The sequence below is a fragment of the Belonocnema kinseyi genome, chromosome 9 (assembly GCF_010883055.1).
Source record: "Belonocnema kinseyi isolate 2016_QV_RU_SX_M_011 chromosome 9, B_treatae_v1, whole genome shotgun sequence".
Taxonomy (NCBI): domain Eukaryota; kingdom Metazoa; phylum Arthropoda; class Insecta; order Hymenoptera; family Cynipidae; genus Belonocnema; species Belonocnema kinseyi.
The window spans coordinates 56,866,484-56,889,000 of record NC_046665.1 but is presented as its reverse complement, the minus strand read 5'-3'; the positions used below and the strand labels follow the sequence as shown (position 1 = coordinate 56,889,000).

The 22,517-nt window shown below is 28.6% G+C and overlaps 1 protein-coding gene across 1 annotated transcript in view; it reads right to left on the bottom strand.

Moving 5' to 3' along the window:
* The window catches only part of LOC117179518 (aromatic-L-amino-acid decarboxylase), a 60,295-nt gene that overhangs the window by 12,354 nt on the left and 25,424 nt on the right, over nucleotides 1-22,517 (bottom strand). Inside the window, exons 2-6 of the mRNA XM_033371398.1 lie at nucleotides 14,870-14,963; nucleotides 8,354-8,474; nucleotides 3,971-4,084; nucleotides 3,745-3,864; nucleotides 3,539-3,668 (exon numbers count right to left, since the gene is read on the bottom strand). Coding sequence (XP_033227289.1) covers nucleotides 3,539-3,668; nucleotides 3,745-3,864; nucleotides 3,971-4,084; nucleotides 8,354-8,474; nucleotides 14,870-14,949 — 565 coding nt within the window. The 5' untranslated portion in view covers nucleotides 14,950-14,963. The remainder of the gene's footprint in view (nucleotides 1-3,538; nucleotides 3,669-3,744; nucleotides 3,865-3,970; nucleotides 4,085-8,353; nucleotides 8,475-14,869; nucleotides 14,964-22,517) is intronic.

Genomic DNA, 22,517 nt, shown 5'->3' with positions numbered 1-22,517 from the left:
TTATAATAATATTATTATTATTATTAATTACATCCACAAGAACATTAAAGTTTTGGAACTTGACCTTTTAAGATTTGGATGATTTAATTAATAATATTCATTTTCTAATTAATTTGTTCACTTTGGCTATATTGAAACTCTTATGAATTTTAAAAATCATGACGCACAATTTGAAAATTAATTTTTTGTAACAAATATTTTTCAAAAGTCTGATTCGCGAATGCATTTTGAATGCATTATTATTTTGAAACTAAGTCGTCAAAGAATATTAATTTTCAAATTGTACACCCTGATTTTTAAAATTCAGAAGAGTTTCAATCCGGTCAAAATGAATAAATAAATTCAAAACTTGTTACTTTTATTATTATTAGTTACATCAACCAGAACATTTAACTTTTTTCTCTTAGTGTTTCAAGATATAAAGCGAAAGCAACTGAAGTAAAGTGCACTGCTGTAAAAAAATATAATAAAAAAATTTCAGTATCCTATGAAAGAGAGCATTAAATATATTTTTTCCTTTTCTGAAATAATATCAGAGAACAAAGAAGAAATCAAGATAATGAATAGGAGCTAAATTGAAAATCATAGAACGTACAAAACCCCTCTCCCTTGTTAACTTTGCGATTTAATATGGGATAGGGGAGGTGAAAAGAGGGTATTGAGGTGGTTACCATGGTGATAAAGTGTTCCATGATGAAGTACTCTATTCTCACACACTACCCTGTAGATCTCTCACACGTGTGTGAATTGTCAAACGACATGAATTGATTCCCTTTCATCTCACAATTAACATTTATTTATATTTTATCATATTTTATTATCTATATTCATATTTATCAATACGCATTATTAAAAAAAATTATTCTAAACACCAGCATGTTACAATTTGTAAAAAGATAGATCAGATAAGCTTCAAATCTCACTATAAAAATTAATAAGATCAACAATGCTAAAAAAAGACATTTTTGTAAATTTTGTTCAGAATCATCAATATTAGGTGAATTGGGTAGAGAATCACAATTTCTCTTCACAGTTAGCTATAGAATATAAATCAAAAAATACTTTTTAAATATCACCCACATAATTCTGTTTTATATGGTCCCAAAATCCCCGTAAGTCAAAAATTGGGTTTTGCGAGTTTTTGGCACCAATTATGATTTTTTGCGTTTAAAAAAATACAAATTATTTTAAGTTTATAAAATACTACTTTTTTATGGTTACATATTAAATAAATTGTTAAAACAATCTTTTATTGTTTAAAGCAATTTTCTCTCAGTATAGATTTAGAAATTCGCGGGTTTTCCCGAATATTGATCAAATATTCAATTTTTTGTCAACTTTGAAATTACAGAAAGACAAGAATTAATGCTATTGGATAAAAATAACTGTTCAAACATATTATTATTATTTGTTATCGTTTGAGTCTATATTAACGCTGCATAGTCGCACTTATTTCCTCAAAATTTCCACCATTTATTAACCTTGCACTGATCAAAGTATAAATTGATGTATTTTAATAAAAATAATTGTTTAAACAAATTATTATACTTTGTGACTAATCTTGCATATTAATGCTAGATAGTTGCGTTTTTTCTGAATTTTATTACTCTTTTCACATAGTGAGATAATAATTAATGCAAGTTTACAAGCAGAATTGTTAAAATATTGTATTATTTGTTATAACTATCTTCTCTTTGAGTAATGCTAGAAAGTTGCGGGTTTAAAAAAATTATCAGCTCTAGTTTGAACTTTTAGTTGGGAACAACTAATAAATATTTATTTTAAAATAAAGGCTATCAGTAACTCCTTAAAAAAATTACATTTAATTTGATCCATATATAAAAACCGCAACTTTCATATATGAAAGTTGCGGTTTTTACTAAACTATGGTCTGGGAATATGATATGTCAAGATCAACACATATCATATTCCCAGGATATAGTAATATAAAAGATTTAACATCACATTCATTATTCAATAATTTTTTCTATTTAAACAATTATGTTCGTTAAATTTCAATAATTCTTACCCCACTAAGTAAAAAGTGGTCAAAAATTTGAAAATTTTAGCAAAAACCGCAAATATTTACCATTACTACAGGAGTAATATAAGTTATATATAACATAACATATATATAACATATATGTAACATAAGTTACAGTAATTTGTTTTAAAAAATGTTTATGCCAAATTAAATTATTCCTTACCTCACTCTCAGTGAACAGTCGACAAAGAGTTGAAAATATTAGGAAAAATCACACCTATCTAACGTTACTTTAGAGAAAGATAGTTGTGAGCAATAATAATTTGTTTAAACAATTAGATCTTTTAACTTAAATTAATTATTACCTTACTAAGTGAAAAGCACAAAAAGTAGAAAATGTAAAAAAATACGTAGCTATCAAGCTTTATTATAGGAGAATATAGTTATAAACAATAATAATTTGTTTAAACAATTAAATTTGCAAACTTGAATTAATTATTACCTTACTAAGTGAAAAGTGGACAAAAAGTTGAAAATTTCAAGTAAAACCGTAAACATCAAGAATTACTATAGGAGAATATATTTATAACCAATAATAATTTGTTTAAACGATTATTTATGTTAAATTTCAATAATTATTGCCTCAAAATTGACTGTAAAGTTAAAAATAAGTTTAAAAATTGGAAAAAAACAGAAACTTTTTAGCATTATTTAAAGCGAATTGTATTCAAAATAAGAATAAATTTTTTAAACAATTATTTTAATAATCTTAAATAAATTATCACCTAACAGAAATTATGAAGTTACAAACAAGGTGAAAAATTATGAAGAAACTGCGACTTAAAAATCTCTTTTTTGGTCGAAAATTCGACTGTTTTGTTGAAAAAACGTCTATTGGCGAAGAAAATTTGTACGTTTGGATTGAAAATTTGTTATTAAAAATTCAACTGTCTACAAAAATTAAATTATTTGTTTAAAAATTGAACTGCTTTTGATAAACGGTCGAAAATTTAAGAGCGTTTGCAGATTGAAACTTTACTTTTCATGGTATGAAATCGCCTTCCTTCGGTTGAAACAAATAAATAAATTAGAATTTTTTAAATGTTGATAGCAAATTTTATTGTTTTATTTTGTGTATAGATGATGAAAATTCTGGGTTTTAAATAAGAGTGGTCAATGAAAATAAAAAATTGATCGGAGAATAAAATTTTGTTTTATTCTTAGTTTTCAGGAAGAGAGCATCGTGGTTTCGTTGCTGTTCCTGTCTGCTCAAATCCCCCCCCCCCCCTTAATGAGGGAGCTGTATGAGTGCCAAAACGTTAGTGATTATTTTTGACATATGTTTTTTTATTGTGTTTTGATAAAAATAAAAATAAATAAGACGAAAGAAATGAAAAAGAGAAGAAAGGGGATTAAGTTGGTTGCCGTTGGATTCTTGGTTTCATTTTCAGAAATTCTACACATTAATATTGAAAAAAAAAATCAAAAATCCGTTTTCAGCACTACAGCGGAAAATTTATAAATAAATAACTAGTATTAGAATTGAGTACTTACTGGACCCATAGGCGACTAATTTATCAATGATTTGCGGATCCGACCAGTCTGGATGTTCCTCTTTCACTTGTCTAATCTTTTTCACTTTAGCACCAAGGAGTGCGACCAAAGTGGCTTCACTCGCTGTTCCCTATAACAAAATATAAATATATTTGAGATGAGAATATAAGTATTTTCATTTTGATTTAAAAGTGATGATTAATTACCTGAATTACACCACCACCTTTTCCACCACTGCAAGCCAAAAATTCTGCTGGCAAATCAATCATTTTGCCTAGCCAATCTAGCATTACGACTTCTAATTCAGTACAAGCTGGACTTGCAATCTAAGAATACAAATTTTTGGTAAATTAATGTATTGCTTAAATTTGAATTATATTTGAAGATTCTTAAATTTTTATATAAATATTGATATAGAATAAAAATTCTTACCCAAGTGAACCCAATGCATGCTATAGCACCACTCAACATATCCGCAACAATTGCTGGGTAAGATTGAGCTGTGGGAAAGTAGGCGTGGAATTTTGGACTACCCCAGTGAGTGACCTAAAAAGTTTACGGTATTTCTTTTAGAATGAAGTATATGTTTTAAAAGTTTTTTCTTAATATTGAAGATAGTCTTTTTGGGATATTCATAAAATTCTTTTTTTTTTATAAAACCCTGAATCCAAAATTTCTTTTGGCCAACAAATGATCTCTTTTTTTGTCAGATTAATAAAATATAATATAATATAATAAATACTATTTATAATAAATAATATAATAAAATATAATATAAATAATTTGTTTAATAGAAGTCTGTGATACCTTGCTCTTCACAACTTACCATTAAATAAATTTTTTTATAAAAATTTCCAGAACAAGAAGCATTTTAAGAATTTTGAAAGAGTTCCAAAGAATATATATATATTTTTTGAGATTTCTAAGGAAATTTATAAAAGTCTGTGATATCTTGCTATTCATAAGTTAGCATTTAATAATTTTTTTTTTATTTCGAGAAAAAGAAGCATTTAAAGAATTTTGGAAGGTTTCCGGAGAACACTTTTTTTAAGATTTCTAAGAAAAACTTTAAATAATTGTTTATTTTCAACAAATTAAAAATCTCGAAAAAGATGAAAGATTTTTGAGTAAAATTCTTGAATTTGAAAGATTAAAATATTTGGGGAAAAATTCTAGAAAGTTTAAGGAATATTGCGGAGTTTAAAATAGATTTGAAAATAATTTAAAGTATGAAATAATTAAAATAATTCAAAAAGTACATTTTAAAACATTAAACAATTGAGCCTTCCGCGATCAAAACGGGACACGCTCGAAATGCCTTGGTTTCAGTTGGCCTCTTGGTTATTCTCGTTCTTGACTTTTTCAAGTCGGATTTTCAATTTTTTTAAAGCATATCTTATTTCAAAGAAATTGGAAATCCGACTTGAAAAAATCAAGAACGAGAATAATCAAGTGGCCAACTGAAACCAAGGCATTTCGAGCGTGTCTCGTTTTGATCGCGGGAGGCTCAATTGTAGGAAAATTTCAAACCATTGGAAAATAAATTTACAAGTTGTACAAAAATTTCAAAAATAATTAGAAATGTGGAAAAATTAGAAAATTGAAATCAATATGTAGATTTTTGAAGATTGCGTGATACATTTTTTAAAAAAGATTTTAAGGATTATGACTTTTTATGTAGAAAAAATAATTTTAATTATAATTTTATTGTAAAAAAAGCATCTGAAAGATTTTAGGGCAATTGCTTTAAATTTTTTAATTTTTCCTAAATAATTGGATTTACTCTAAAAGATCTTTCGGAATTCAAGAAGTTTCAAAAAGACCATAAATATTTTAAAACTTTGAAAGTTTTTTGAAAATTTAGAAAATATTTTTCCCACTCTTCTTCGAGTCCTAAAAATGACTTTAACTGATAGACCAAAAATGAAACAGAGAAATTTTCAGATCAGGAATTAATTTTTATTTGAAAAAACGAATTTTCAAAAAAGGTAAATTTTAAACCAATTAGGCAAATCTGGACAAATTTGAATTTTTAAGAAACTAGTTCAACTTTCAACCAAAAGATGATTTGAAAAAGAAAGATTAATTTCCTACCAAAAAGCACACATTTTCAACAAAATATATCAATTTTCCATAAAACTGCTGATTTTAAAGCCGAAGGACGAACTATGTACTCGGCAATAGGTTTTTTTAAACAATAAAGTTAAATTTTTACTCAGAAGTTAAATTTTCATAAAAACAGTATATTTTTTAACAAAATAGTTGAATTATCGGCCAAGCCTCAACCAAGTTATATTTTTGGCTAAAAAGGATGCATTTTCAACCAAGAAGATTAATTTTCTACCAGAAGACGAATTTTTAACAAAATACATGGATTTTAAACTAGAAAAGTTCAATTTTCAATAAAAATACTAATTTCTAACCAAAAATGGTATAGTTACAATTTTAGTTTAAAAAAATTAATTCTCTGCAAAAGAAAGAAAAAATTTCAACAAAATACTTAAATTTTCAACTGAAAAGTTAAATTTAGAAATTATATTTTTCTACCTTTTTACAAAAAAGAGGTTTTTTTAAACGAAATAGTTGAATGTTCAACTAAAAAAGATAAATTTTTCATTTAAAAATCAATAAACTTATTCAAAATAAATGAAATGATTTTATGATAATGCTTTTAAAAGTGGAATATCTACACGAATAGGAGATGACACCAAACTTTATTTAATTTTCAGCGGTTTTCTGTCTTTTTTATATAAAGTAAAAAATAAAAATTATATTATGCATCTAGACTAGACAGAATTTGATCAATCAGTATCAGTATTTGATCAATCAGTATCAGCAGTCAAGTATAAACATATTGGAAATTTTTAAATAAAAATTTTAGCATGAAAAGTGGCATAGGCGTCAATTAATGGACCAGGCACAAGATTTGCATGAAATGGATCCCTGTCGATTTCGGAAAAACTTTGTAAAATTTTAGTTCTCATCGTCTTAATTAAAAAAAAAATCAATGGGCAGTTTTCGAGTTACAGAAGTTTAAACTTCTAACCATTTTAGAAAATCTCGAATCATAGGTTAAAAACAGAAGATCAGAGAAAAAAGTTCCCTATAGAAGTTATTGCGCTCTGAGGGAAAAATTCTAAGGAAGTCATGAGCTTAACACACAGGTCATTTTCCAAGGTATTTCAGGGTAAACTTCTCATTTGTTATTGACATGCGGCCAATGGAGAGAAGATATGAGGAGGACATGAAAATCCAGAAAAGGAAATCAAAATGTCAATATCCAGCCAATAAAGACACAAAATGAAGAGTTTGTTGCCAACGAACTAACCCAAAAGAAACAACCAAAGAGAACACCCGAACGAAACACTCCGAATGAACCAACCCAAACGAACCAATCCAAATGAACGAACCCATACGAACCAAACAAAACGAAACAACCGAAATGATGAAATCACAAACAAACCGAACCCTACGAACAAAACTAAATGAATCAAACCAACTGATCAAATGAAAACAGTCAACCCAAAGGAACTAACGCAAGCAAGCATACCCAAACGAGTCACCATAAACGAATCGACCCACAGGGACCAATCCAAACCATCAAATCCATCCAACCCACGCAAACCTATACATGCAATCCAACTACCACAAACTAATCAAAACCCAGCATCCTAACTGACTAAATCAAACCAAGTACCCCAAACAAGCCACCTCAAACCAACTAACACAAGCTAATAAAAATAAAGTTGCTCTGACCAACTCAACCAAACCAAGTAATCCAAACAAACCAACTTAAACCAACTAACTCAAACTAATTAAATCCATCCCAAAGCAACTGAACGAAACCAAGTAACCCAAACTAAACGTCCCAAGCAAACCCAAAAGAACCAATCCAAACCAACTACATCCTGTTCATATCTTGCCTTAATTGATTGAATATTGACAACAACCTGATCACATCTTGTCTTCATTGGCTGAACATCAACAACAAATGAGAATTTCACCCTGAGTGACCTTGAAAAATGACCTTTGTCTTAAGATCAAGATTTCCTTAGTACTTCCCTCCCCCAGAGCGCAATAACTTTTTAATAACACATGTATCGAAAACTTCACTTTCGATGCCCCCGTAGCGGGTCGAAAGTTGTGTTTTCAACCCTAAACTAGAAAGTAGAAGCAGGCGATTGCGAAAATAACTTCACGCCGTAACCTGTATCGAAAGTATATACATTCTACTTTATCTGCAGTTGTCTGCAGCTATTCTCCTTCTTATCGAATCTCGTTTCAAGAATCGTGTCATTCTAACCTATACCTGTCACTGTCTACTTATTTACAAAGAATAACAACTTTGATGAGACGCAAAGAAGTTGCAGGCATCTCAAGTCAAATTCTCGATACATTTTTTATGAAAAAGTGTATGCGCAAGTCGGGGCGAGGCAACAATTTCACTCGTGTGATATCTGCCCTCGCTTCGCTCGGTCAGCTAACTTCACACACGTGCAATTTTCACCTTTCGCCCCTTTGTTGCGCAATATGCTATTGTAGGAATATCTCTTTATCCGCTCTTCTGTTTTTAAGACAGTTGTCAAAGTTTTTTAAATTGGTTTTAAATTTAATCTACTGTAACGCAATAACTGCTCCATTTTCAGACTTTATGAACAATGACCTTTTCAATCAAAGCGATGAGAACCACATTTCTTAAAAGTTCGATGAAAATTGAGAAGGATCTATTTAATATACGTTTTGTGTCTGATCGTTTATTAAATTACAAAAAATACATTCATAGAAAGTATTACATTATAAATAAAAAATACTTACACCTGGCATAATGACCCTTTCGATATCAGCCATAACATCCTCCCACCTTTCTGGAGTTTGAGGTGCTTCATCTGGTAATAATGGTTTTATATATCCCGGTTCTACTGTTGGAAGTACCCTCCTGAAACATAAAACCCAATAATTCATCAATTTTGAATCGACGAAAAAATTTCAAACTAATGTAAAACATCTCCCATTATCGAGAACTTAAGTGATTGGAATATAATTAGAAGTATTATACAATGGAAAAAAATGTCAACGTGAAAAACAATTTATATTTTTAAACGCCCTCATGTTTCACAATTAATATGTAACTGCTATCTTTGCTAAATATTTACTTAACTTTTTAAAATAAAATGTCTTAAGGAATAGCCAAAAAGACTAGTGACAGTCATTCTGCCACGGTAACCCTAACAATAATTTTAATGTTAAAGTTTAAATTTAAATAATGGGTTGTGAGTGATTAACCAGACAACGCGGTTAACAATATCGTTTTTGACAACTATATTAAAAAATGTTGTATATAAGTTATAAATTATAAGTAGGTATTCAACGTAGTTTTAGGAAACAAAATACAACATATTTAAAAAGTCTAATTATTCCTGTTCTCGAAATCATTAGTTATTAAGCCGTTTTTATATTATTAAACTAGAATTATGGAAATTTAAGATGAGACCTCTACATTTAACGATAAATGTGTTTCTAGAAATAAAGCACATTTACGTAATTTAAAAAATTAAACTAATTTTTTTAAGTATATAGTATAACGATAAAATCTTAGAAAAGTATTCAAATATTTATGTATAATTATTTTAATGAATTTTATTTTCACGTCAAGAAAACTTAACAGAAGAAACAGTAAAAAAAATAATGATACAATAAAAAGAGGCCAGGGATAACCTAGAAATAAGGGGAAAAGTCAGGGAATTTAAATGTTCAAGGAAAAGAGAATTTCTATAAGAAACATTTTAAATGTCTGTCATTTTGCAGATGCTTTCTTCTGGCGATTATATTCCTAGTGATAAGATTCATTATTTGGTTAAAAGTCAACAATTTTGTTCAAACTCATGCTTTTTGGTTAAAAATTTAACCGTTTTGTTTAAAATTAACTTTTTGCTGACAATTCATGTTTTGGTGTTGAAAATTCAACTATTTTATTGAAAATTCTTCTCCTTGATTTAGAAATGCATTTGTTATGCTAAAAATTTATCGTTTTTCTAGAAAATTGAAAATTTTTAGTCAAATTAATCTTGTTTGGTTTTAGAATGAACTATTTGGTTAAAAATTCATTTTTTTGTTAAAAATTGATTTGTTTGGGTGAAGGTTGAACTTTGCTAAAAAATCTTTATTTTGTTGAAGATTTATATTTTTCATTAAATATTCACGTCTATGGTTGCAAATACGTTTCGTTTTTTTTTTTTGTTAAAAACAATTTTTTATCTTACAATAAATATAGCTAATATGAACTTATTTTTTTCGTTTTGATTGACTAATCTTTAATTGCTAAAAATTCATTTTTCACTTTTTGCTTGAAATACGAATGGTTTTTCGTTAAAGTTTAATATTTTTTCTTTAAAAATTTGACTTTTTTGTTGAAAATGCATTTATTAGTAGGAAATTCAATTATTTACTTGTAAATTCAGTTATTTTTTTATTATAAATACAACTGTTTGGTTAAAAATTAATCTCTTTTTCTTGAAATATGAACTATTACATTTTTTCTTGAAAATTTATTGTTTCAAAATTGAGCATTCAAATCCTTGGTTAAAACTGTATTTAAAGATAATTTTTTGGTTACAAATTCACAATTTAGTAAAAAATTCTTTTTTTTTTTATTTGTTAAAAATTAATTTTTTTATCACCTGTTTGAACCATTTTGTTCGATATACATCTCATTGATTAAAAATAAACTGTCCCACTTTTTCTCGAAAATTCATCTTTTCGGCTTGAAAATTCAACAATCTGATTGAAATTTTTTCTTAACTTACAAATTTATTCAGAAATTTATCTTTTTGTTATGAAAATTCATCTTGTTACGTAGAAACTGACCTTTTTGGTTAACATTTCAACTTTCTAGTGTCAAATTAATATATTTCAGTTCAAAAATTCACCTGTTTTGTAGAAAATTATATAATTTTGTAGAAAATGTAACTGTTTGGTTCCGAATTTAAGGTAAATGTGCCAACCTTCGTTAATGCATGGGTTGTCGGTAGATGGGCAGTACTTTAAATATAGTAAGCTGTTATGTTCTTCGGTCTCAGCAAAAATGTTCTTTTCCTAAACGCTATTGCCGATCACTCACACATCGAAGTGCCGATAACCTATGTATTCTCGTATTTATAACTTCGAACTTCTTATAATATTCATTCTAATAGCATATGTTACAAGTAATAAGTAATTTACCTTTCTAGAGGTACGCTTTATTCGATAAAACCCACTTCTTAAGCTTTAAATATGTTTAATATATTTTTTAAGCATTTTAATTCTGTAATTCGCCTTAAGCTTCCGATAACTGGCACACTTACCTTATCTATTTTATTGAAAATTTGTATTTTTGATAGAAAATCAATTTTTTGGTGGCAAAATTTTACAATTTGGTTGAAATTAATCTGTTTTAGTTGAGAATTCAAGTATTTTGTAGAGAGTAAAATTAACGCAATTGACATGACAACGAGATAATTCTAAAAGAATGTGGTGCGGAAGAGACGCTAGTAGACACATGGGAAAGAAATCGGTTAAGATGGTTCGGGCATGTTGAGAGAATGCCAAATGAACGACTAACGAAACAAGTGTATCAAGGTAAAGTAAATGGCAGTGTGCCCAGAGGTAGGCCGCGGAAAGAATGGTTAGAATGTGTGAATGAGACCCTAGTTAGAAGAGACATAAGAAGTCACAGAAACACGAGAGCCTGCATGAAAAAATGCATGGACATAAAAGAAGCTAGAGAAGTATGCCAGGACAGGAAAGTATGGCGGCAAATAGTTAATAAAAAGAGTGTCAGTAGCGTGAATGACGCCTGAAACAAAAGATATTGGCCACTGATGGACCCAAGTGGGGAACCTTACATAACGACTTCGTGAGGTTCTTCGCTTGGGGTGATTGCTAGAGAGATTGATCAGCAACCTGGGCTGCAGCAGTGTTGCGGAACGAACGCGTTATTTAACTTAAATAGCACGTGAATTCTGGATCAATCTGAAAAATCTCTATCCCTTCCACACACTACTCCTTTCCCCTACCGAGTGAGTCACGCCTACCCCGAAAGGGAAATGGCTCAATGTTGTAATAATAATAATAATTCTGTTTTTTATTTTTGATTAAAATATTTTTCGTTGAAATATAATACTAATACATTTTCAACTTCACAGATAACATTTTCTAAAAAGTTATTTTGGTTTGGCTGAAGATTCATCATTTAGCAGAAAATATGTTTTCTTTTTTGAGATAAAAATTAATTTTTATAAATGGAAATTTTACTAATTTGTTGAAAATTAAACTTATTGTATGAAAATTAACTTTTTAAATTGATAATTCATATTCTCTTGTTCAAAATTCCACTTCTTTGTCGAAAATTCATCTTTTTGGCTTGGAACTTCAACAATATGATTGAAATTGGTTTTCTAAATTAAGTTCTTCTTATTTAATCTGTGTTGGTTAAAAGTTGGGAATTCAAGTATTTGGTTGAAAATCTGTCTTTGCTGACTAAATACAACTGTTTTTCACTTTTAATTCAAATCTTTTTTTGTTGAAATGCCAACCATAAACTTTTCGATAAAAATTCATTTTTTCGTGTTGAAAATTTAACTGCTTTGCTGAAACTCTAACTTCTTTTTTAAAAGTTAATTTGTTTCGTTCAAGATTTATATTTTTTGAAAAAATTAGGTTTTTTAGTCAATATTAATTTTTCAACTAAAAATTTAACTGTTTTTTTGAAAATTCATATTTTTATGTCAAAAATTCGTCTACTTTTGAAACAGTAACAAAATAGTGTCCTCGTTTAGAAAAGTGTCAAATAGTGTGAATAGTGTGATGAGTCCAAGGCTTAAATTTTTTATATCCTGGTACTTCCTACGATTAATTGTGAGGTTATTGTTATTGATGTACTTAAACTATGATAAACACTTACTTTTATGATCGACAGGTGAATTTAACGATTAACCTGAGCTGCAAGGCTATGTTTCCAATCCTTTCGTTTTACCTTCACCCACTCCCCCTGTCTAATTCTAATTGTATTTCGCCCAAGAGGATTTGCAGTTAGTACATACTAAAGGTCCTGATAACTTTTCATTGTATAAATATTACTACAATGCATTTCGGATTTTTTTGATTATTTTCAATGAAAATAGTTTTTAAATTTACCCGTCATGCAGTCTTAAGCATCTAGAATGAACACAAGTGAAATAGAAAAAAAAAGAAAATTGATAAAAGTCAATACTATGGTCTAATGAAATATCAGGAACAAGGAAAACAATAAACAAAGTAGGTCATTCTAGTAATAAATTCTACAGCACTGAGAGAGTTAAGAAAAAGTTAAATTATTGTTTAGAATATTTGTTTCTAAACTCGATGAATATTATGTGCAATTTTTATTAATTTCTAATATTTAAATTTGTTTTCGAATTTTAATGATAAAAATTATAATTATTATAATTTCAATATTTCTCAACTCGTTATTATTATTAATAGTAGTAGTTTAAATAGAAAAATACTTTGAAAAATGAATGTTTTTTTAAGCTCTTTTTAATATACTAAGAAAGCACGTATATACTTTTAAGTTTCCAAACGAAATTTTTTTTCTATTTTATGGATTCTGACTACCTTTACGCGAAATTCGTAAAAATTCGTTCACGCAGGATCCATAAGAAATAGAAAATAGTTTTAACTTAAAAATATGCATGTATTTCCTTAGTTTCTAAAAAAGAGCATTCACAATTTTTTCTCAATTTTGTTTTCAAAACTATTTCAAAACTTTCTTTGATAATTTCGGAATTCTTACGGAATAATTTTGCACTTATCTAATATTTTTGAAATATTCTCTGAAAATTAATTTTTGAAAATCAGCATTATTTTTAATTTTTTTCAGGAATCTGAATATAATTTTTTCATTCTCTTCAAGCTGATAAAAATCCCTATATAGCCTCAAGAATCTAGATTTCGTTCATTTTTTATTAATCTTATAAAGTTCATAATTATTTTTAGTCTTTTTGAAATTTATAAATCTCTTTAACTTACTTGAATTATTGATTAAATTTTGTAGTACCAAAAAAATTTTTAAATTTTCAAAAATTTGCTTTAAAGACTTCTGCATTCTGTTTCAAAATTTGAAGAAATCACTTGGAATATTTGTAAATCTTTTCAAATTTTCTGCTAAAATTAACCCTTTAAAATAAAAAATAGTTACATTTTTTCTAGAGATATTACAAAAATTTAATCTCATAAAATATTTCAAAATTGAAGCCTCGGCTGAAATAACGTTGTATCAACACATATTTTATATCCATGAAACAACTTCATTTCAGCCGAGGTTTCAATTATTAAAACCCTTCTAATTTTTCTTTATTCTTCAAAATAAGTTTTTGTCCATAATTTAATTTTTCTTACCTCTTAGAAAATGTGAAAAATTTTACAAATAAAAGTTTATCTTTGATCAATAATGTTTAGAAAAGCTTATAAATAAATTTTATGATGAAATACAGTTACTTATTTCGAAATTTTGAATAAAAAAATTTATGCGTAAGATTATTATTTGTTATCTTTATTAATAGATTAAAAAACTGATAATAATAGAACTAAGCAACCAACAATTTTATCAAAAATGGGTTTATTGCATAAAAATGGCTTCAAAAATCAAATACACATTCAGGTAAAACGATCTTGTCAAAATATTAATATAAAAAATCGTAATTAAGTTAAAATTTAAAGGTAGTAACAATTTTGTAAATCCTTGTGCATTGGTATTTCTTAAACTGATTATCATATAATAAAGAAAAATAATAGGTTTTTTATTTTCCTCTGACCTTTAGCATAAAAATTTCGTTTATCATGTGTTTTCGGTATCTTTTATTTTTATTTTCTCGCAGTAGAATAATTTTGTAAATCAAGCATTTTTCCTTCTCATTGAGCATCCCACTATCTTGCGAGTAGTTTTTTGTTTGCAAAAGAATTGAAAATTCCTATTTTCAATCACTATCGAAAATTATCGAAAACTAAATTTTGTAACGCTATCCGCAGTCCAGCCTGGTTTAATTTTAGATTAGTGTTACTTTGAGATTGTCACTTCCACATCCATTTCCTTAAACCCGGATAATTTTGTTTCATAACGCTTTTTTGGCCTCAATTCAAAAACACTTTGATTCGGAAGTGGACATTTAATTGATCAATAAATTGTAATCTTTATATTACAGAATATTTTTCTCGTTCTTTTTAAAAATTCACATTAATTAGAAACTGAAGATATTTATGTACTTACATTGTAAAATTGCTCTGATTTTAATAATTATACATTTTCACAAATCTTACCTATCTCTTATGTTTTCCAAATAGTCCGTGATGTAATCTATCATTGCCTTGGCGAATTCCGTGAAGCCTGGCGCGTCCATTGTAAAACTTCCAACTGAAAAAGACATAAAAATATACAAATTTTGCCACTATTCAATACTAAAACATCAATATTAGCAGAAATGAGATTAATTTCTCTGTCCACTTTTAATTATCATACAAGTTTCACAAGGAAAATAAAAAACAGAATAAATATCACTGTGAATTAATAATTCTGTAGATACTTGAAAATCAGACTAAAAATCACTCTTACATCGTTTTTACTGAGTGTAAAAATTTGTTTTCTACCAAAATTAACAAAACCATTTCTTACAGAGGAAAAGGGATCTTACTAATGTTTTAGATTTAAAAAAATATTTTAATATTTTTTTAATCGTGGAAGCAAGCCCAATCGCCTCCATTTTTCCCTTTAATATATATATTAATTTTCCCGAATTCTTTTTTGACTTTAGGATTATTTGGGAAACATTACACAACATTTTAAACCTTGTTTCAATCTCTTTAATTAGTGAAATTTATGGCCGTCGGTCGCGTTTTTATTTCACTCGTCAAATTTTGGTTGTTCTTGAGATGAGTTCGGGCAATGTGCTTTAAAAAGTGTACTGACAGTGATTGTCTAGCACTAGTTATTACGAATCACATTGATTGTCGTTGTTCTATTAATTACCGCAAAAAAATCAGCATTAAACTGCTCTTGTACAGGCTCTCTATTTTCTTTGCGCCTCTTATTCACGGTGAACAGTGTGTTTTGTGGTGCAATCTCTCGGTGTGAAGTGTATCTATTGATACAATCCCGGTAAAAAGGCTTGCTTAAAAAAGTATTGAAAAATTTCATTCATTCAGTGGTAACGTGAGAAATATTGAATACTTCTGAATCCCGTTTTTGTCCTCCCATTTTGAATATCCACGGCAGTTGCAGTTAGCTCTCAAATTGAATCCCTTTCTGTACCTAGCGCTGACAATATTTTGCTGAATACCACAAAGCAACCAAGAATTAGACAAATTTTATTCCCTTTTAATTTAGCAAATTTTGCTACATTTATTTACTGTTTTTCGAATAATAATCAGGCGAAAAGCTTTTTAAAACAGAGCATCGGTAATTTTACTATGTCAGGATCCATTCCCACAAAGAAGGTTCTGGTGAAAAATAATTTTTTAAATTTTTTATCATGATTTTATATTTTTTCAATTGATAATATTTGAGCAAAGCGAACATTTTACAATAAAAAAATGTATTCTCACATAAAATCCTGCTAGATTTGGCAAATTTCATGCTTTTAGAGCGCGTTCTAATGCTTCAAACGAAAATTGTGTTTTTAATGTATTCAAGGTTACGTCTGACAGCTCCGATCGGCTTTAAAAGGGATTTAAATCTTATAATTTTTGCCGCCTAATGAGAATTAAAAAACTAAGGACAGAAACGGCATTCTTAGGGATTCAAATTTTCTAATACTTTTTAATGCAGGGCTTCTTACCGGGATGTCTACCGAAATCTTTGAGGATACATTTGAGCAATTAATGCAAAAAATAGGGAGCCAAGAATCCTCACTCTCGTCTTTCCACAATAAAGCTGACCATCTCAGGATGGAAAACAAAAAGTTCAAAGTCAAGCAACAACCTTGTTATTTTTGGTTTCCTTGAAGAAGATGTGGTTCCTGCAAGCAAGTTCTCAATATCGAAATACGCCCAGATCAGGTCGAATCTGTTAGACAGATTGGAAGAGGACCTCGGGACAAACCCCGCTCCTCCTGACTCAGTTGCGTTCCTTCAATGATAAGAAAATGATCTTATCGTAACTGATAAAATTGCCCAGCACCAGGATCAGCAATTCTGAGAACTACACACAAAAGTTCAAAATGAAAGCAAAAATCTGCTTCCATATTTTAAAGAGGTAAGAGATAGCAATCTGTAAAGCTGCCTTAAGCTATAATTTGTTGTATGTGGATGACAGAATATTCGAGCTTACAGACATTGCATCTGAAATAGTCAAAACAGGGTATGCAAACGGCGCTCAGGTTGTGGCGAAACGCAAGACCACGGAATCCCCGCCAGTCTAGGGTTGGTAAGGTCGACTTCGACTTTGGTCGAAAGTCGACTTTCACGGTCCGAAAGTCGACTTTTCACAATCGACTTTGCGCTCCCGAAGTCGACTGGCAGTCGACTTTTTTCGCTCGACTTTTCGAATTCTTTCGACGAATTATGTTTATTGCCGCGCGCTAAATCCAAAATACATTTGCAGTCTGCTTTCCAGTCTCTCTAAATTTGAATTAGTAAAATATAACTAATTGTTACTTAAATTCTACTAATTTTTGTAGCTAGAATTGAGTCACTGAAAATTAGTAGAATTGTATTGGTTGGATTGGTAAAACGAAAATTACTAATTAAATCAGTTATATGTACCTGCACTAATAAAACTGATTGATCTGTTATAATTGTATTGAAGAAATCAATTAATTTGAAAAGGTAACGTTCTAAATATATTTGGGTGATATTTTGAAATGAGAAATTGTTTAAAATTTGAAATTACTTAGCACGTGTAAATAATTAAATAAATAATCAAATAATAATAATCGAATAATTGTTTATTCATTCATTGAAATAAGCATTTGAAAACTCAAGTCATTCTGAATCAAACAATATTACTTATATATAAAATATTATTTAAATAATGCACATATTTCTGGTTAATACATATTACAGTGATCTTAATGATTAAGCGAACTTATTAATCTAGAACATTTTCAATTTGTGTCCAATTGAAAAATTTCATCAGTATAATTTGGGAATCTGGTTCAAATACACTAAAAATAACGCTTTAAACTTACGGATCTCTCAAAAATAAAAATCCCATATTTTTGAAAACTATCTAACTTTTTGAATTTTAGTCTAATTAAAAAATTTCAAGAAAATATATATTATATCTAGTAGAATTTTAGATTGATATTTCTTAATCTGACAAAACACATTTTAAATGTCGTTGGGATAATTTGCAAGTCTTTTTTCGTGCACCAAGAACTTTGACAAAAATATCTAAAACGCGTAAAACTATTTGTTTCAAATTTTAAAAAATGTAACTTTTTACATTTTAGTCTAATTGAAAAATGTCACTCAGTTTCTAAAAATATTTGAAATACAGTGAAAACTTTTAATGAAATTTCCTAAACTGTCAGACAAATATTTTTAAAAATTATATAAAACTACATATGTTGCAAGTCTTCCATCCATGTATAAGAAATGTTGAGAAACATTTATGAAATTTGAAAACAAAAATATTTTTAAATTCTTAAAATGCCTAAAGTTTTTTATCTTGGTTGGACATATATCTGGTCAATGAAAATGACCTTCATTTGAGGACATTTAAAAAGTGCATCGATGGCTCAAGCGATTGAACAAATCCTTGTAAAGTTAGCGTGGCTACAACATTCAGGTAAGCATAAAAAAAAACAGGAAAACCCGTCATCGGAATTACCCCCAAGGTCCTTGTAAGGGGTGATAAACTTTTAAAATTCTAAATGGTTTTGTGCATAAATATTCAATTAAAAATTACTACCTTTCAATTTTTCGATGACTTCATCATCAACGATGCCTAATGATAGCAATTCCTCGCACAATACTTTGAAGCTGAATTTATTAAATTTGTCAGTTTTTTATTCTCTATTTTCCGCCGTCTGCTGCCAGTTAGGTATTTTCACTTCAAATCAAGAGGCTAACTTCAGTTCGTAGATAGCTGAGGGTAAAACAAGGAAGCAAATGCATGGGATTTATTTCAATCTTGCCCTATTTTGCTAATATCTTCATAAAAGATAATTTTTTCTATATAAGTGTATTTGAAAAATAGTTTACATTTTTTAATTTATATTTAATTAAATGATAAAATTATTATAATTATTATAAATTACAACGATATTACAGAAATAAAGTTTTGTACCATGCATTTGATCCATTGTTTTCCCCTCTGCTTTTAACGAAGAGAAGTTAGCTGATGGTTGAAGTGAAAATACCTCATTTGGCGCCGTGTATTACTGCGCTTGCGTGGAATTCAAAATGGACATTGAAAACAATTCTAGTCATTAAAATAAATAATTATCATAATATGGAAAAGAATGTATATAAATTGTGTTTATTAAAATTTTCTTTAAAAATATAAGTTAGTTTGCGGAATTCAATGAAAATAAACTGTTAATTAGAAAATACGCGTGTTATACATTTTTCTTTTAACTGAAACTGTAAGTTTTTGAAAAAAATATTGTTTGTTATATGCATAATAGTAATAGCTTCAAATGTTTTATAATTTTCAAAGTAAACTTATCTTTTATGAAATTTTATTCACACACAGATATACACCTCTTTATCTCCTTCAAAAAATGTTTGACGTTCAGTGACAATATGTTATCAATGAAATACAGATGTAATAAATTTTCTTCACTCTCAAAAGATGACAGGAATATATGTGAAAAATTAAAATGTAATGGAAAGAATAAAATATTTTCAAATGAAGCGTGTACAAAAATACACGGGTAAAATTAATTTGTAAATTACTCTTAGTACTCGACAACATTTACACCCGTGTATTGTTATACATTAAGTTTATATATTCTAAAGAAAAATCTATAAATAAACTTTTGGTTAAACCTCATTATTACAAATAATATTGGAGGATAAATAAAATCCTAATTAAACATTTTTAATCTCAATTTATTCTAAGTCTATAATTGATTCACTACAGTTACGGTATAACTGATTAACTTCAGTTACGGTTTTTTTACTGTTAAAATTAGTAAACTTCTGAAAATAACTGATTCATCAAATAAAATGAAGTGTACTGAATGAATTAGTAAAATTCCTACTAAATCAAATTTAGAGAGTAGGGCTGATTCCTATTCTGGACAGGTCTTCGTACAGTGCGCTAGAGGAGTCAGACCACCGACGAACTGTAATCTCTGTAGTTGACTAAGGATGTTAATACCGCGATTCAACTTGAATCAATAACTTAATTTCAATCTGGATTTTTTTTAAAACGCCAGTTTAGTAATGAATACCTCGACTACCCGCACTAAAACCCCCATTTTTCACTTCCATTTTACTCCGTGTTCCGTTTGATTGAACTGAATCTCTAACGCACATGCTGCATAAAAAACAAGGCCCAACCAACGCGAATAACTACAGGCCTATTGCCCTCCTTAGTTTGCTCCCAAACGTTTTCACGCAAATTTTATTGTCTATATTGGAAAAATGGGACTCGATGTGCCACATTATTCCAGGAGCCCAAGCAGGTTTTCGCAGAGTTAGGGTTTGCATTAACAAAATTTTTGCTTTGGCCTCTGTTTCGCAAATTTATTTATAAAAAAGGATAGATACGTATATGCCATTGTGGTTGACTTTAAAAGAGCTTTACCATTGTTAGATCACTCTCACATGTGGTTAAAACTCTTTAATATTAGGGTTAGTTAAAAAATTATCAGAATTCTGAAAAGTCTGTATGAGAGGGCTTCAACTTGCGTGAAAGTGGTGGACGAGATCTCAAAGGAATATGCCGGTCTCGGAGGAAGTCCTACAGGGAGAGATTTTAAGCCCAATCATAAAATATCTTCTCTAGAAATAAGTTCTCGTCGTGTCCTTCAATTGTTGAAATTCATGACTCGATTATAAAGAGCTCCTTGTTGTATGCGTCCCACATCATCGGATTGAACTATCTAGATGTATTCGAAAAAGCACAAGTCCGTTTAGTCAAAAATCTTCTGCGCCTAACTAGAAATACACCTGATTTTGTTGTTAGATTAGAGCTAAGTCCACCCTGCATGTCTTATCAAATTTTGGAAATGGCGCTGAATTGGACAGCAAGGATTTTCGATATAGAGGATTCGCACTATCCGAAACTATGTATACTCAATCTAGACCAAACCACAAACAGTAAAACCTTTAAATATAACTAGTTAGGTCAGCTTATTAAATATCTGGAAGGAGCGGGCATCAGTCACAATTTGCTGGATCTCAACAGTTCCAATCTTTCAGGTCAGATCGATGGTATAGCTGATACATACCGTGACTATTTCCGTTCTCAGGATTTGTCGACATTCGAAAACAGTAAAATTAGTCTTGTATGTAGTAAAATTTTTACTCAATGATAAGCAGAGAGCGGACGAGCGTAGTCTGAAGTTGCAGACAGAGCGTAGCCTCGGCTCCCTTGCTGCGGAGAACTGTCGCATAAGGAGAAGTGGTGGGAGAGCCATGCAACATTTGAATGTCTGTGGTTGTGATGAGCAGACAGAACAGAGTAGAATGAAAAAAAAATAGAACAACAAATGATACGTTGACATCAATGCAAATACAGGCTGGCCACTGGAACTGAAAATCGGGAAATGACAGTGAATTTATTTTTTGACCAGGAATTTTACAAATTTTTAGAAAATAAATCTGTCCAGCTTTGATTTCAACCGTATTTTAAATAATTAGCAAAATTGTTATATTTTTCAATTATGATATCATTCAGTTTAGAATGCGTAATTCGAAAATCTTTCACTTTAAAAATGTTCTATTTTAATTTTTAAGCGTACTTTTTTATATAAAGAATTTTAAAACGCAATATTAAAGACTTAAAAAATTAAAAATTAGAAATGTTTGAAATAGATGGCTTACGATTTTAAAAAAAAACCCATTTTTATTTAATAAAATGTGAATATACATTAATTAATAATTTTTTTATTGAACTGTTCTTTAAGTATTCAAAAGTAAATAGTCACTGAGTTTACAAGTCGATTCGGAATCAGTTTATAATTTTAGAATTTCCAGATTTAAACTTAAAAAATTAAACTGTTTAAATTTGAAAGTCTTATTATTTAGACAAATGTAAACACCCGATTAAAACTTTATAAACTATTTTTAATTTTAAAATAATATATTCGTAATTAAAGGCTTTAATTAAATTTCAAATATTGTTTCAGTTGAAAATATTCCATTTTTAAACCATTCAATTTGTAAATTTTTAATTAAGAAAAATAATAATTATGTAACATTTAGAAATATCTGACTGTTCATTTAAAATCCATAATTACAAATCAAAAACAAAAAACTAAACTTTGAACGTTAAAATTTTAATTGAACTATTTAAATATTTTAATTTGTATAACACATTTCCTTAAGAATTGTAGGAAAATTGAAATTATTATTTATTTTTAAAAATTAATTTAAGAGAATTTATTTAAACAAAAATTGAGAAAAAATTCGAATACTTTTTAACAAAATGTAGAATTTTTAAAAAGTTTCAAAAATAATTTAAAAATTGAAAAACGCAAAACAACATTCAGATTTTTCAAGATTTTGAAATAAAATTTTTAAGTTTTTTAACGATTTGTAAAGTATTTGAAATAAAAATAATTTAATTTTTAATTTAAGAAGTGAACTTACTCGAATTTTTCTAATGGCAGTAGGTGTTAAGTGGTTATTTATACATAACGATTCAAAAATTTGCGTAACAAATTATAGTTTTTTAAATAGTGTAATTAAAATTGTAACTTCTTCTTTATTCATAATGTGTCCCCTAAGGGTTTACATGACTTCCATTCCTTACAATCTTTCCGTTTACATCTATATATTTTTTACAATCTTATCC